Here is a 16,058-nt window from a genome sequence, read left to right as displayed (position 1 = left end):
ACTGTGTGGAGGCTAATCCTGTTCTCATTGAAGTTAGTGGCTTTTTGTTTTTTTGCCATTGACTTTACTGGAGGGATTGAGGCACAAGTAAGTGGCAGAGCTCCAGAGAGGATCCAGAGGAGTCCTGCTATCTAGTTACCTGCACTGATCACTAGACCAATATTGATTGCCATCTTATTTCTATAAACCTCTCTGAGTTATTTATTTTATCTTTCAGCTTTACTGATGTTCTTGAATTCACCGAACTTGTAGAAAAATGCAGAGAATCCTATTTTTAAAAGTGATTGACTTCTCAGAGATCAGAAAATGGAAAGATTCCTTGTAGGAACTGTAGAAAATTTTAAGATTAGAGATGGTAATTAGTGAGTGGGATGTTAAATTGGTGCATGGGGGAATTGTGCAGTAGTTTTGTTCAAGGTCTAAGTAACTTTAGACATCTACGTATCTTTCTTTCTGCAGTTTATATATTCATACTCAGAGTTGCTCTTAGGGACTTGTAATCTGCAGCCACATTTGGCACGCCCTCACCCGCTGATAACGGCATTATGGGTAGGAACAACAGCTTGAAAAGGAAGAAAAGAACTGGAGTCCCAGATGCTGATGGGGACCAAAGCGTTGGGCGCTAGGATAATAAATGGTGGCAGGCAGCTGGCAGTGTGTTTGCTTGTCACCAGTGTTCTGCATAGCCAAGCTGCTATAGCACCAGCAGACGGTGATACTGTAGCTAGTTTGGGAACCTATGTTATTTGACAGGGAGTGGATGGGTCATTACACAAAGTAAAACTATTTCCCCATGTTTATTCCCCACCCCCACCCCCCACTGTTCCTCAGACTTTCTTGTCAACAGCTGGAAATGGCCCACCTTGATTATCGCTACAAAAGGTTTCTCCACCCCGCTCTCCTGCTGGTAATAGCTCACCTTAAGTGATCACTATCGTTACAGTTTTCAGAGTAGTAGCCCTGTTAGTCTGTATTCGCAAAAAGAAAAGGTCTCTAAGGTGCCACAAGTACTCCTTTTCTTTTCTCGTTACAGTGTGTATGGTAACACCCATTGTTTCATGTTCTCTATGTATATAGATCTCCCCACTGTATTTTCCACTGAATGCATCCGATGAAGTGAGCTGTAGCTCACAAAAGCTTCTACTCAAATAAATTTGTTAGTCTCTAAGGTGCCACAAGTACTCCTTTTCTTTTTGCGAATACGGACTAACATGGCTGCTACTCTGAAACCTGTTCCTTTAAGGTAATCATTGTCTATATGAAATAATGGGAAATTCAGAGTTAACACTGTCACACACCACTATGTCAAGTGGGCATGGAAAGGCAACGCAGAATATATGGTGCCTAGATTACTCACTACCTATTATGGCAATAGGTACTATCCAAAATCCTAAAATAGATTAGATCAGATACTGGCTAATCTTAGTAGCAATAAAGTAAATGGGAACATGCTATTGACATCAGTGGGACTAGCATTTGGCCCATTTTTGGTAAGAAGTACACTTTTTTGAAATCCCTGAAACAGTAAGTCACAAAAGTTGAGAGAGATTTGCCACCTTGTCTCTGAATTATATACCTGATATTTCCAGTTTAGGGCCAAATTGTACACTGTTGCACTCACTTGATTCCCCAGGGCCTGACTCAAAGTCCCTGGAAGTCAGTGGAGAGACGGGGCTAGGAGGAAAGCTAGCTGGTTGAAGCTCAATCTGGGTAAGACAAAGGCAGTGCAGGTAGTTTGGGGAAAAACAACAGGAAGAGGTGGTGGAGATGATCCTCATCCTTTAACGGAGGGACATGCCTTCCTTTTGCTTCTACATTTCACAACCTAGGGATCTTATCAGATCTGAGTGGCTTCTGGATATGTAGCAGCAGGTTATAAACAGAATAGAAAGCTCATGTTAGCTTAGGGCAGGGATGGACCAGTCAATGTATAAGAAGGATAGAAGGAAAGAAACATAACATAGAGGGACCTGCAGCACCAGAAGCTTATTGTCTCAGTCTTTTAGCTTATGAGTTTTTAGAAGGTGATTAACCAACAATATGCTAAGATAATAAATAGTTGCTTTATTATATTTCTGAATTTAAAATGTGCTACTTAAACTACAGAAAACAACCACTGTTCCTCATCTCAGGAAATTAAATTCAACCCACTAGGATTGTAGAAACATGAAAGAATAATTAGGTTCTTAGTGCAGTAGAAAAAATAATTAATTCAGGAATTAAACTATAGAAATATTTGCCATCTATTTTAGGGTCTTCTATAGCGTTGATCCCTGCAGTATCTAAGCACTGTTATTATCTGATGAATAATATCACTTCCATTGCGGAAGACTGGCACATCTCCCATGCTTCAGCTTTTGTCTTTTTCTCTTTGATTTTCTGACTTTGGAAGAAAATGTTATTGTCCAAGGCTAGCCCTGAACACCTGAACTCACTGAGGCAGTGAATTAGCAATTCAGGAAAACTCAGCTCCTCTGAGCATGGGCACAGTTTTCTGTGAGCGTTGAGTGTCAGTTTATGTCAGACATTAATAGGAGGCAAGAATTTCAGATGGCAAGAAAGGCAACGTTCTCTTTCTATTCAGTGCTGTTTGCGCTACTGAAGTTATCAGGGAGAAAAATGAATCTGCTGAGTGGGGTTGACATTCAGGAGTGCAAAAAGCAAAAGAACAGATCATGTCCATCTGCTCCTAAGCACTAACAGCAGGAAAGAACATTGTTGGTTAGAAGGAAGATAAGCCTAAGTGAGATCACACTCCTCCATTCCCTCTGGCCCTACAAATGCCCCTACATATGCTCTTGTGAGTATCAGGAGGATGGATGGGTAGAAAATAGGTGGGGCTTTGTGAGAGCTGGCATCAGCTCCCACAATCCTGCAATAAGCTGTGCACAAGCAGACCCCTGTGCCTGCACAGAGCCCCACTGACTTCACTTAAGTGGAGATCATTGCAGGAGGGGGCGTTGGTCCACATGTCCACATTCTCCTGCTCTATGCTCTCAAACCCCTCACTGGGAGCCCAAAGGGGAGATATGGGGGAGACGACTGACCCAGGTACTGTTAAAGAGTTCATTTAGGACTGCAGTGGGAGTTTTGCTTGTACAAGGACTGGACAACTGAGCCTTGCTGTTGTTAGCAGTTGCTGTTGTCGTCGTCAAATCATGTAGCCGCAATTACCCAGTGTGACTGGATTCATTCATCTCCGAGCCTATTAGCAGCAGTGTATTTCATTAGACAAGCAGAGGGGACACACTTGCTTCCCCCTCCTATTAGCTTTACCATACTGCAGTTACCATTCACAAAAGGTACAGTCAGGAAATGGTGTGCTGGATAATAGCTCATGCAAAACAGATGGCACAACAGCTCTATCTTTCTCTTGGGCATAAAGAAAAACAGGGCTCTGAATTGTCTGGAACCGTTGTGAATAAAATTACTAACAATTGGTTTTTAAAATCCGAACAGTGTGTCTATCAGCCTATATTTTATTTATATCCTGACCTTGGAAGAAAATAGGAGAACAATAATCATGGATCTTGAGAAATCCAATCACAGATAAAAACTGCTAGTTAAATAATCCATTAGTTTACAATGGCACGTACAACAGCAGCAGAGTTTCTCCTGAGCCTGGTAAGACATTTCAATTTGAAGTGGAATGGTTTGGAACTTCCTTTCAGCACAAAAAGAAAAGCTTCATTCTAACCCTTCAGGGGCCTTAAAAAGTTCACAGTTTTGAACTCTCCTCTAAGAAGAAAAATCTCCATGCAGGCTGAAAGAAATCAGCTCATTTGACCCTGAATCATTTATTACATTTTAAGCTGAAGTTTTTAGAAAGACGACAAAAATAAAGACTACCAAACACCGAGGTTTTAGAACTAAATGAAGTTTTTGTTTGATTTTTTTGTGCTGCCTGTTTCTGTGACATAAGTAAATATAAGGCTTGTGAAGTCCTGTAGTTTCTTTCTTTTTGAAGTAGGTTTTGCTTTGCCTCCAATTAAAATTTTCAACAAAAAACCTGTTTCATCGGAAGGATTAACATTCTAAACAAAAGTGGGTTTTTTCATTTTGAGAAATTAAGAGTACTCAGAAATCAGTGTGTTGTGCTACAGGAGCCAATAAATCTGTCTTTATAATAGAAACCAATAATTTTGGAGAGCCATATAGAAAATATTATTTTGTAACTCCCTAGTTTTAAGGCAACTAAGGGATACAGCTAACAATTTAAAATTCAAGCCCACTAGACAGTGTCTCATCTCTCATACCATGCACTTACTGTATACCTGGATCAGGGCACTGCAAGGTTCATCCAGCCCTAGCTCAGAACACAATTCCACTTGCATGGGCAGCCCCTGTCTCAATCTCCATGGGCAAATAACATCATCACCAGCAATAGTTTTCTCACCAGATACTTTATATAAATTTATTTCATTTGCCAGTGGTTGTGTTTACTGCTTCCCCTGCTTCTGAGCTAAATATGGAAAAGGCAAACCATAGCTGTATGAAGCCATAGGTCATGTATGACACGGTATGTAATTTTAATGTTTGGCATCAACATTTCTTGAGATGGGTCAATTTTTTTTCTTCACTGGATACTGCTGGCTCTTTTTATCTATTAATGATCCAGTAAGCCTAGGATCATACAATCAAAGAACTGGAAGGGACCTCAAGAGGTCATCTAGTCCAGTCCCCTGCACTCATGGCAGGACTAAGTATTATCTAGACCATCCCTGACAGGTGTTTGTCTAACCTGCTCTTACAAATCTCCAGTGATGGAGATTCCACAACCTCCCAAGGCAATTTATTCCAGTGCTTAACTACACTGACAATGGCTGAGATACCCCGGGAGATCTAGGGAAAGGTCAGATGGAAAAGGGGTTGGTGGTGTGGATAGGTGTCTTCATCCAGTACTGTTAGGGATGGACTGGACTCCCTTCCCCTTTAGTAAGAAAGTAGGCATCCAGGGCCCATGAAAGAAGGGAAATGAGCTGCCATAGAACATAGAGAAAGGGCGCGAAGTAGGGGAGCCAGAGACCCCTAGATGACGGGATACAAAACCGGGGATGAAAGAGAGGAATGAACATTCCTGAGGAGAAAGTGGAGAAAAGAAAGAACTGGCCAAGCAGGCATCAGAGGAAAGGAAACCTGAAAGTATTGGAGGACGATGGGCTGTCTAGAGAATGTTCACTACCAGGGTCTTGATAGGAGGAACCCCAAGATACATTGGTAGGACAAGGAGAATGAGGGGAAATGAGATGATGAAGGGCTAGGACATGCCCTGCCCCAAATGAATAAGGGTAAGGGGGTCCTGGTGTGAAGACCAGTGATCTGAAACAGAATTATGGGCAAATCTCCCACCCACAAAGTGTGAGCTCAGTGGGTGGAGGAAGGATAACCACCCTGGGGGCAAGCACAGGAAAAAGGTACCTGGTGGCACCTCTAAAGAAGAGCAGGTGCCAGGGAAAAGGAACCTCAGCATTCAACGAGCGAGGGAGGGAGGTGTGTGGCAGAGTGCTAGGAGCTAACAGTGACCCAGCATGCTGATCTTTTAGGCACCAATAAGTTCTCCCAGAGAAGGCGGATTGGGGATATACAGTTCATTAGCTGATCAGGCTGGGAGGGCTGATGAATCAGTTAGCCATCAGCCTAGAGGTATAAAAGAAGATGCAGGAAGGGAGTGAGGACCTGAGCTACCTGAATATAGTAAGTGCTAATATATTGAGAAAGGGAGACTGCAGTTCCTCTCTGGCCCTGTGGAACAGAGCAAGAAGCACGGTAAATACTTTGCTGCATGACTGTATAGGTGGTAGTGATGTAAAACATTCACACAAAGTTGCCACTTACTGAAGAGTCTGAAAGGTTTCTGGGGCACCAGAGGATGGGATGGACCATGCCCTTCCAGGATCAGTCTGGTCCAACTCTCTTTCTCCATATGGGAAAACATATGAAAAACTCAGCTCTTGAAGATCTCCTAACCAGCATCTGAAAAAAAACTCATGTGTAGAGACCTCACTGGATTATGTGGTATGCATTGTGAGAAATAAATGAGGGTTTACTGCAGTCAGTAATTAGACTCCTCACTTACCGAAAATGCCAGGTTGTAATTGCTACCACTACTCTTCCTAGGAACGTAATACATAGTAAAAGGCTCAAATACTGTTGTTCCTAATTATTGCATTGGGTTCTGTCAAATGCAAATTAAATATAGAAAACAGTAAGGGGAGAAAATACGTCAAATGGCAAGTTGATCATGACCAGGATAGATGATAAGGGGGCATTTTATTACTCAATCTTCCTTAATTTCTCCTCAGCTTCTGCTTCAAAATGGAAGTTTACTCTTTCTATTTTGAATCTCCAAATTGGAATTAGTGTGCAATCCTGAAAGTCTTTACTCACACAGGTAGCCCTTACTCATACAAGCAGTCCTGTTAAAATCAATGGGGCCACTCATAGGAGTAAGGGTTTGCAGGGTCAGGCCCATATATTACATTGCAGGGAATGCTGTGTAGTGATTAGAAAAGAGGCCTACGATACAGGACTACTGGGTACTATTTCCAGCTCTGGCATTAACTCACTACGTTACCTTAAGCAAGTAATTTAAACGCTCTTGGCCAGATTCCAAAAGTATTTAGGCTCTAACTTCCCTTGAAATCAATGGGAGTTAGGTGCCTCAATACATTTGAGCATCTGGGCCTCTATACTTCCATTTATCCATCTGTAAGATAGGGATAACAATGCCTATTACATTAATCAATATTTGTGAAGCACCTTAAGATCCTTGGATGAAATGGGCTACATAGGTGCAAAGTGCCATATTCTTGGGTTTATTTCCATCTTATGTGACAGACGATGGGACTTCAATGTAAACAGCTTCACTGGTAATGGTAAATGCTGCCCAGTCTAAGGTATGCTTCTTCCTCCAGTATTTCACGTCTCAAAATCAGGATTCATCTTAACACCAATGGTGAAAGCCTGGCCCCATGTAAGTCAATGGCAAAGTTTCCTATAACTTCAGCGTAGTCAGAATTTCACCCCATATGTATTAAAAAAAGGGAGTAGGGACACATGGTAAATGAACAAAACCCACATGCCTTTCAGATATAGAATACTGGAGTTAATGGCAAATGGCACAGTCATTCTTCTGGAAAACCAAGACACCTATTTGTACAGCTGCTGCATTAACTATGCAGAGATCTGGACAAGTTCTATGGGGATGAACTTTGCCTTCTCATTTCTAGCCTGCTGAAGCTGACTTCTCGGCTTGTAATTATTAACTAACTATCCTGGTAGTGAAAGTGCGGCTGTGCATCTCAGCTGCAATTCAGAGCAAGAGACACAGCCTTGGGGACCCGGGAGCTATTGGAAATGTCAACCAGGTATCACAAAGCAGCTGCGGATGGCAACCTAGACCTGTTGAAAGAAGCCACCAGAAAAGATCTCAATACCTCAGATGAAGACGGAATGACACCCACCCTCCTGGCAGCTTACCATGGGTACCTGGAGGCAGTGGAAGTCATATGTAGGAGAGGGTAAGTATAGCAGAGCTTGGTCTCCCAAAGCCTGCTGGACAAAATTATAGCTAGTATTTGGCCTCCATTAATGCAAATTGTGGAGCAAACAGATCATTCCTTCTTCTCTAATTGACTTAGATGTGACGCTGGGGTTATGGTGGTGGTGGTGGGAATGGGACTTAACATTTAAACCAATATTTGTAGTTTGTTTTATAGCTGGTATCAGTAGCTTCTTCATTTCAGTTACGCTGACTTAGGCCCTAATCCTGTAAACTGCCCTAGGTGAACAGACCCCTGTATTCCAGTTGAGCCCCATTGACGTCAATGGGGCTACAGGGAGCTGCCTTCATGGAGCAGTTTCCACAATTAACACTTCAGGACAACAGGAGATTGGCCATTGACTTCAGTGGTGGGGATCACACCCTTTGTTTTAATATTCCTTAGAAACTGGCTCAGCAGAGAAATGCCTCCTTGATAAGTCCACAGCAGCAAACAATACATTTTATCAAAATGTTAATGCCACTTGTTTCCAAAATACAGATATTTTGTAAATGTAAATACCTACAACCTCACGGTGATTTTCAGAAGGAAGCCAGAACTGGGTGTTAGAGAGGATTGAACACAAAATTATGATTTCTCTGCTGTTTGTAGTATTAGAAACAGCCATAATGCCTGGATAGCATTCAGAGCTGTTACTGGAGTTTTAGTTAGGCTTCTTGCAGACTGAAAAGGAATTAAATATAGAGTATACCTCCAGGAGCTTTCTCTACTTCGGTACTTGGTAGCAGTAATATTTCTAATGCTAATTCCTAAATGTACAAATAGTGAAAAATAACATAAAAAGTCACTCCCTCCTCTAGATTACCCACTGTATTCTGTTTCCTCTGAATCTGTCTTTTAGGCTTTGATCCTGCAATAAGATTCACTAGAGGATACCTTTTTTTCCTGTGCTGGGTCCCATTGAAACAAATGTTCTTTCTAGTATGGGAGGGAAATTAAATCAATAGGTACTTTCATATGAGGTACAATAAACCAGAGGGAAGATCAGAAAACCAATGAAAAATTAATAGTTGTTTAGATGTGTTTTGTCTTTTTCTTAAAGACAGAACGTAAGCTATAGAATGCAAATGAGTTCTGTGCATGGTAAAGCGTAACAGCTCGAGGTTCCTCTTTGCTCACTGATCTTAGGTGTGGCAGTAGTAATATTTTATTACCCATAAAGGAGACCTATAAACTGTGTGGTCATTGCAATAACCTTAAGAGAAGCAAAAATAGATCCTGAGCTGCGGTATATCAACATAGCTCTACTGAAGTTACTGAAGTCAGCAGAGCTACATCAGTTTACAGCAGCTGAATTTTTGACCCACAATGTTTAGAAGATAGAAGAGAAGGAGCAACTAACAGAGAAAAAGAAGATAAGATTATATTTTCCTAGGTTCCAATGTCTCGTGTTATGACGTACAAGTCAGGGCATGTGTCACAGAGCATCCAAACTTCCACAAGAATGTTTTCTCTCTTCATTTTTAATCTGATATCTTTTAATTCAAATCATCTTGAGACATGACAACTTTGGGATGCTGTTGCCATTTAGAGCCTCAAATAGTAGTTACAGTTTTCAGGAACTCGTCACCCATTTTAACCTGAGATTCTCTGACTTTGTAGGTAGTCCACGGTGACTCACAGAGACACTGTTCTAGTCTGAAAAATGTCCGTTTGGGTCTCTGGGAGATGCTGAATTTTGGAAGGTTTTAAAAAGAGGTTCCAGTCAGATGGCATTTTCTTGGTAGCTATTATTTTTAATAAAATCCTCTTATCCTCAAAGCAGAGCAGTTTTCTACAGTTTCTGGACAAAGACACTCACATACAGTGGAAGTTTTTCCTCAGAATGGCTGCAGATTTCCAGGCTCTGAAGCTTGGAACGTATTCATACTAATGTAAAACAAAACCGCAGTAATAATGAGCCATTGTCATCTACATTGCACTTGCCCTCAGTCATGAAGGGCCAGATTGTGCCTGGCCTCTGTGTACTGCACAAGTGGAGGAGAAAGCAAGAAAGCTTTCCTCCTATTTGCAGCCCCAGTGACTGGAAGAATCAGCTTCCTTTGAGTTATCAGGCCCGCTGCTTCCTAGTGCCCAAGAGTACAAGAGAGCCCAAAGAGGGCAAATTCATGAACACGTGACTAATTTTTTCCATTGTCCCATTGACTTGAGTTAGAATCAGCACCTAGTTTGCAAAGTGTTTTGAGATGCTAGGATGGAAGACATCAGAAGAGAAAAAAATTACAAATGATCGATGGCTAAAATTATGGACATAGGCAACCACCTTTTTAATACACATCACAATGCGAGAAAGAATGGTCTAGTAAGATGCTCGCCTTATTGGGTTTAATTCCGTACTTCACTAGATACTTCCCTTGGGACAATGGGCAAGTCATTTAGTCTCTGTGTGCTCCAGTTCCCTAGCTGTAAAATGGGAGTGGTAGCACTGTCCTATGTCACAGGGTTGTGAGGATACAGGAGAAGTTGTGAGGTGCTCAGATACCAGGGTAATGGGGGCTGAATAAATAACTTAGAATTAAAGGTGAATCATTTAAAGCGTCTCTTCCAGTGACATTTGATGCCAGAGACTGATGCCTGCTGGAGATTTTGTTATGATACAATCTCTTTCATTCACATTAGGTGAATCATGCTCTGAACTTTAAAAGCTGTGGGAAAATGTGACCACACTGGTAAAAAGATGCACAACATTGTTATCTTTTGAGCTGCTGATAATATCATTTAAGTCTGCCTAATATGAGAGAAAAGATTCCAAGTTATTCTAATCTATAGACATCAGGTTTGTGTGAAATTAATGCAAGAGGAAGAGAGAAATTATACTTCTCACTGGCTTTAAATTAAAATGAATGGACATGACAATTTTATTTTCAAATGAGTTTCTGCTTTTAAAAACCCAGGGGCAAAAACAGCTTAAGAAGAACAAAGGAGCTGAAGAAAAATGATAGCTTCTCTCTGAACTATATTTAATTGCAGTGAAGACAAATGTGTAGCGTCAGGGCTTTGTTCCTAATAATTTACCGATTAACTATCATAAAAGTTACTTCCATGGACACTGTAAGTATTTTTTGAGGTAGTCAAATACAGTAGTCTCCGCCCATTGTGCCTGCATTTTACATTCAAAAGGAAATGCTCAGCAATAATTCTTAAAAACATTTTGAGTGAAATCCTGGTCCCATTGAATTCAATGAGAATTTTGCCATTGACTTCAATGGGGCTAGGATTTCACTGAATCTAGGGTCTGATCCCACTCCCATTGAAGTCAATGGTAAAACTCTCTGAGTGCCCATTTGAGACACCATTCCTGACCAGCTTCTCCTAGGCTGGGGAGGGGGATGGTAGTTTGTTGCTGGTTAACACGAGGCATGACACCCACGGGTTAGCTCAGTCATACTAGCTGGCTTGTTGGCAGGTGCAGCATGCCCTCACCCACGCCCCACCCCTCTGCTCAAGGGGTTAGTGAACAAGCATGGAAGGCTTGGAGTCAAGATCTGGGAAGCCCAAGCCAGGGTACAAAGGAGAGCTCTTATGCCTGTGTGGGCCTGTAGTCCACATCATGTTCTAGCCCTAAGAGTTTGCCCAGCACCATAGAGGGCGTTGGTGTTAGGGCTGGGATTAGAGCTCAGGCCACACATCCAGCCATGTTCAGCCCTGGACTAACCAGGTGCAACACCATTAAAGACAGTGGATTTGCACCCACTTGTCTGCAGTAGAGCTGCATCCACTTACAGCAGTGCTGAATTTGGCCCTGGATCACAGTTCATTCCCACTGCGTTGAGTGCTATGTTTGAGCTGTGTTTTGACATGCACACCTTACTCCTATTTTGCTTTTCAGCGGTGACCCTGACAAGTGCGACATCTGGGGGAACACACCTCTCCATCATGCGGCTTCTAATGGTCACATTCACTGTGTCTCATTCTTGATTAACTTCGGTGCCAATATATTTGCCCTGGATAATGATCTGCGCACTCCTCTGGATGCAGCTGCCAACAGGGACCAGCATGAATGTGTCAGAATCCTAGACAAAGCTGCTACCGAACAGAAAGTAATGAATCCCAAAAGAGTGGCCAAACTCAAAGCCCAGGCCCCGAGGAATGCAGAGAAACAAATAAAAGAATGTGAAAAGCGCCAAGAGAAACACCAACATGAAATGACCAGGAATTATAACAAAGAAAAGTATGGATCAGTGAGTTCTGCCAGTGGGACAGCCTCCAGAACAAAGGTGTCCAATTTCTTTATTTCTAATACATTGGGCTCTTTCCCCAGAAATCTGAAGGACACTTTCAGGATGAAGACAAAAAAGAAAGATGAAAACACAGGTGATCAGGAAGCACAAAGCAATGGCCAAGAAGATGACAGGGCTGGGCGAACTACCGTGATGGATGTATTCAGTGAAAAAGATGAGGATGAATTATGTAATTACTTTAAAGGGAAAAATATTTCCGAAGATGATAGCGAGCAGGAGCATGTGTCCATTTTCAAACGGCCAGGTCTTGGCAATATTGTGTTTAGACGGAATTTGGCTGCAGGGATAAATGCTGAAGAGATGTTCTCAGAGAAAGAAGAAATAAGTTTTAAAATGCCAACTGAGCTTTTTCGGCATGAAAGGGCTGAGAGCGCAAGTGAGCTAGACACTGAAAATGATTTTGATGTCCCTTGGAATGAGGATGAAATTGGATGGGATGACGATGAAGCAGAGAGCACCCCTCTTGAGGTATTTCTGGCATCACAGAATCTGAATGAGTTTGTTCCTGTCTTCATGAGAGAAAAGATTGATTTAGATGCCCTCATGCTATGTTCCAATGAAGACCTACTGAGCATACAAATACAGCTGGGCCCAAGGAAGAAAGTCCTCAGTGCAGCAGATAGAAGAAAGCAGGCACTGGAGAAACCTGGAAAGCTTGTAGATACTCGCTTATAAATAAATGTGCCTGTTGCAATAACTATGCATTAATTCATCATGCTTTTGCTATTTTAAAGCCATGTATGGTTCTTTTCAGGCATCTTCCACAGGAAAAGACAAAGAGGTTTCCAGCTGATTAACCATGCACAATGGGACCAATAGAGAACATCAGTTTGAATGGATGACCTTTAGCTCCTGACAAAAAGAAAGAGAATGCAGATAGGTAACAAAGAAAGGGCCAGAGGATGTTGTGAAGGCCAAGACTATAACAGGGTTCAAAAAAGCACTAGATAAGTTCATGGAGGATAGGTCCATCAATGACTATTAGCCAGGATGAGCAGGTATGGTGTCCATAGCCTCTGTTTGCCAGAAACTGGGAATGGGTGACAGGGCGTGGATCATTTGATGATTACCTGTTCTGTTCATTCCCTCTGAAGCACCTGGCATTGGCCACTGTCGGAAGACAGGATTCTAGGCTAGATGGACCTTTGGTCTGACCCAGTATGGCCACTCTTATGTTCTTACATTTTTAGGTAAAAGAAATAGTTCCAGAGCTGAATCCTTCCCACCTAAAGATCATGCTAGGCATATCTTCTTTTTACAGTCTTAATGGTTTAAAATATTACTGACAGACAGTTACTGCACTCCATAAGCAATGAACCACAATGCATTTCCAACAGCCAGAGATCTTTGATTTTCTGTCCCACAAAATAAGACAATTTTCAGACTCTGAATAGATTGCTGCAAGGTGTCTTCACTGACACTATTTGAGAACTGGGTGATTGATCTTGATTTTGACTGTATCCCATTGACTCTATAATAGGTTCTGAATGAATGAACTCTTTGTGCCAATAAATTTCATATTCCTGTCATTCATGTTTTCTCACTGTTCAAGAGATGTTCCTTAGTTTTTTTAAAAAGTGAAACTTCTGACAGAGCCACCTTTAGTTTGAGTTGTTTGTTCCTCTTTCTTGTCACATTAGTTGCAAAAGTTATTGTTCTATAATGGATACAAGGCCTTTAATTACAGGAAGATGTAGGTTGGTTTGTTTTTTAGTTGGCTAGCATTTGTATCTGTTTCATTTGACATGCCCTTTGCTTGGTCTCTAAAGAAACACATTTTCCCCACAGAGTTCTGGAAATTAGGGCCCTAGCATTTCTAATGGAATTTGTAGTCCTAATGCCCAGTATTTTCCACTGGTCACTCATGGTCTCAGCTTGGAAGCTGTATGTGCTAGGGTGTATATACCCATAGGGAGGAAGGAAAAATAACTCTCTGTCCTAGACGGAGTCATGCACAGCTGGGTTCCCCTCATTAGGGAAGTAGGCCTTCAAAAGGAAGTGATGGCACTATGCGGGAGGGCCTTGGTTCCAAGGAGGACCAGCCCTCTTCCCGGTTGCTGGATTGAGAAGACCTCTACCTACAAGATGGGATTGCTCAGAGGATTAGATCCTCTGTAGAACTGCTCATGCAGTGTCCCCTAGAGAGCTAGGGCTGTGTGATGGGAGTTAATCCCTCCTCTTAACCCATGTTGCGCTTGTTGGGCCTCGCTCTGCGAGCCCTGAAATCAACTGGACGCTAAGCTGGGGGGAGAGGCAGATACGTTGGAGGGTAAGGATAGGGTCCAGAGTGACTTAGACAAATTGGAGGATTGGACCAAAAGAAATCCGATGAGGTTCAACAAGGACAAGTGCAGAGTCCTGCACTTAGGACGGAAGAATCCCATGCACCACTACAGGCTGGGGACCGATTGGCTAAGCAGCAGTTCTGCAGAAAAGGACCTGTGGATTACAGTGGATGAGAAGCTGGGTATGAGTCAGCAGTGTGCCCTTGTTGCCAAAAAGGCTAACGACATATTGGGCTACATTAGTAGGAGCATTGCCAGCAGATCGAGGGAAGTGATTATTCCCCTCTATTCAGCACTGGTGAGGCCACATCTGCAGTATTGCGTTCAGTTTTGGGGCCCCCACTACTGAAAGAATGTGGACAAATTGGAGAGAGTCCAGCGGAGAGCAACAAAAATGATCAGGGGGCTGGGGCACATGACTTAGGAGGAGACGCTGTGGGAACTGGGCTTGTTTAGTCTTCAGAAGAGAAGAGTGAGGGGGGATTTGATAGCAGCCTTCAACTACCTGAAGGGGGGTTCCAAAGAAGATGGAGCTCGGCTGTTCTCAGTGGTGACAGAACAAGGAGCAAGGGTCTCAAGTTGCACTGAGGGAGGTATAGGTTGGATATTAGAAAACACTATTTCACGAGAAGGGTGGTGAAGCACTGGAATGGGTTACCTAGGGAGGTGGTAGAATCTCCATCCTTAGAGATTTTTAAGGCCCGGCTTGACAAAGCCCTGGCTGGGATGATTTAATGGTGTCAAGGTTCCTTCCCCATTCTGAACTCTAGGGTACAGATGTGGGGACCTGCATGAAAACCTCCTAAGCATACTTTTACCAGCTTAGGTTAAAACTTCCCCAAGGTACAAATTAATTTTACCCTTTGCCCTTGGAATTTCCACTGCCCCCACCAAACTTTAACTGGGTTTACTGGGAAACGTAGTTTGGATACGTCTTTCCCCAAAAAATCCTCCCAACCTTTGCACCCCACTTCCTGGGGAAGGTTTGGTAAAATTCCTCACCAATCTGCATAGGTGACCACAGACCCAAAACCTTGGATCTTAGAACAATGAAAAAGCATTCAGTTTTCTTACAAGAAGACTTTTAATAGAAGTAAAGGAATCACCTCTGTAAAATCAGGATGGTAGATACCTTACAGGGTAATTAGATTCAAAACACAGATAATCCCTCTAGGCAAAACCTTAAGTTACAAAAAAGACACACAGACAGGGATAGTTATTCTATTCAGCACAATTCTTTTCTCAGCCATTTAAAGAAATCATAATCTAACACATACCTAGCTAGATTACTTACTAAAGTTTTAAGATTCCATTCCTGGTCTATCCCCAGCAAAAGCAGCATATAGACAGACACACAGACCCTTTGTTTCTCTCCCTCCTCCCAGCTTTTGAAAGTATCTTGTCTCCCCATTGGTCATTTTGGTCAGGTGCCAGCGAGGTTACCTTTAGCTTCTTACCCCTTTACAGGTGAGAGGATTTTTCCTCTGGCCAGGAGGGATTTTAAAGGGGTTTACCCTTCCCTTTATATTTATGACAAATGGTGTTGGTCCTGCTTTGAGCAGGGGGTTGGACGAGATGACCTCCTGAGGTCTCTTCCAACCCTGATCGTCTATGATTCTATGACCCAATGACTTTGCTGGAGCTGCTACCGTCTGATAGATTTTTCAAAGCCACACAGAGTACTTAGAGACTGCATTACTCATTAATGGAAGCTGGGCCTCTAAATCCCCTAGGTGGCTTTGAAAATCTCAGCCTGTACATACAGGATTTGTGCTGTTGCTCAGCTGTGATCCTAGAAAGTACATCAAGAACAGCCATTCTGGTGCAGACCAATGGTTCATCTAGTTCAGTATCCTGACAGTGGCCAATGCCAGATGCTTCTTAGAGAATGAACAGAACAGGGCAATGACCAGGTGATCCATCCCATCATCCAGTCACAGTTTCGTAGTCAAGAGGATTAGGGACATCCA

At 42.4% G+C, this 16,058-nt stretch overlaps 1 protein-coding gene across 1 annotated transcript; it reads left to right on the top strand.

Moving 5' to 3' along the window:
* The first annotated feature begins 7,286 nt into the window (after positions 1-7,286).
* Positions 7,287-12,500, top strand: ANKS4B (ankyrin repeat and sterile alpha motif domain containing 4B). Its single transcript, XM_073362204.1, has 2 exons — positions 7,287-7,520; positions 11,392-12,500. Exons 1-2 carry the CDS (start codon positions 7,357-7,359, stop codon positions 12,476-12,478), a joined length of 1,251 nt encoding a protein of 416 aa, XP_073218305.1. The 5' UTR covers positions 7,287-7,356; the 3' UTR covers positions 12,479-12,500.
* The last annotated feature ends 3,558 nt before the right edge of the window (positions 12,501-16,058 follow it).

The sequence above is a fragment of the Lepidochelys kempii genome, chromosome 10 (genome assembly GCF_965140265.1).
Source record: "Lepidochelys kempii isolate rLepKem1 chromosome 10, rLepKem1.hap2, whole genome shotgun sequence".
Classification (NCBI taxonomy): domain Eukaryota; kingdom Metazoa; phylum Chordata; order Testudines; family Cheloniidae; genus Lepidochelys; species Lepidochelys kempii.
The sequence above is the reverse complement of the archived record's forward strand: the minus strand, read 5'-3'. Positions and strand labels throughout refer to the sequence as shown.

Coding starts and splice junctions, on each gene's coding strand:
- ANKS4B (XM_073362204.1), top strand. CDS start 7,357: ATGTCAACCAGGTATCACAAAGCAGCTGCGGATGGCAACCTAGACCTG. Junction 7,521..11,391: donor GAAGTCATATGTAGGAGAGG/GTAAGTATAGCA, acceptor TTTGCTTTTCAG/CGGTGACCCTGACAAGTGCG.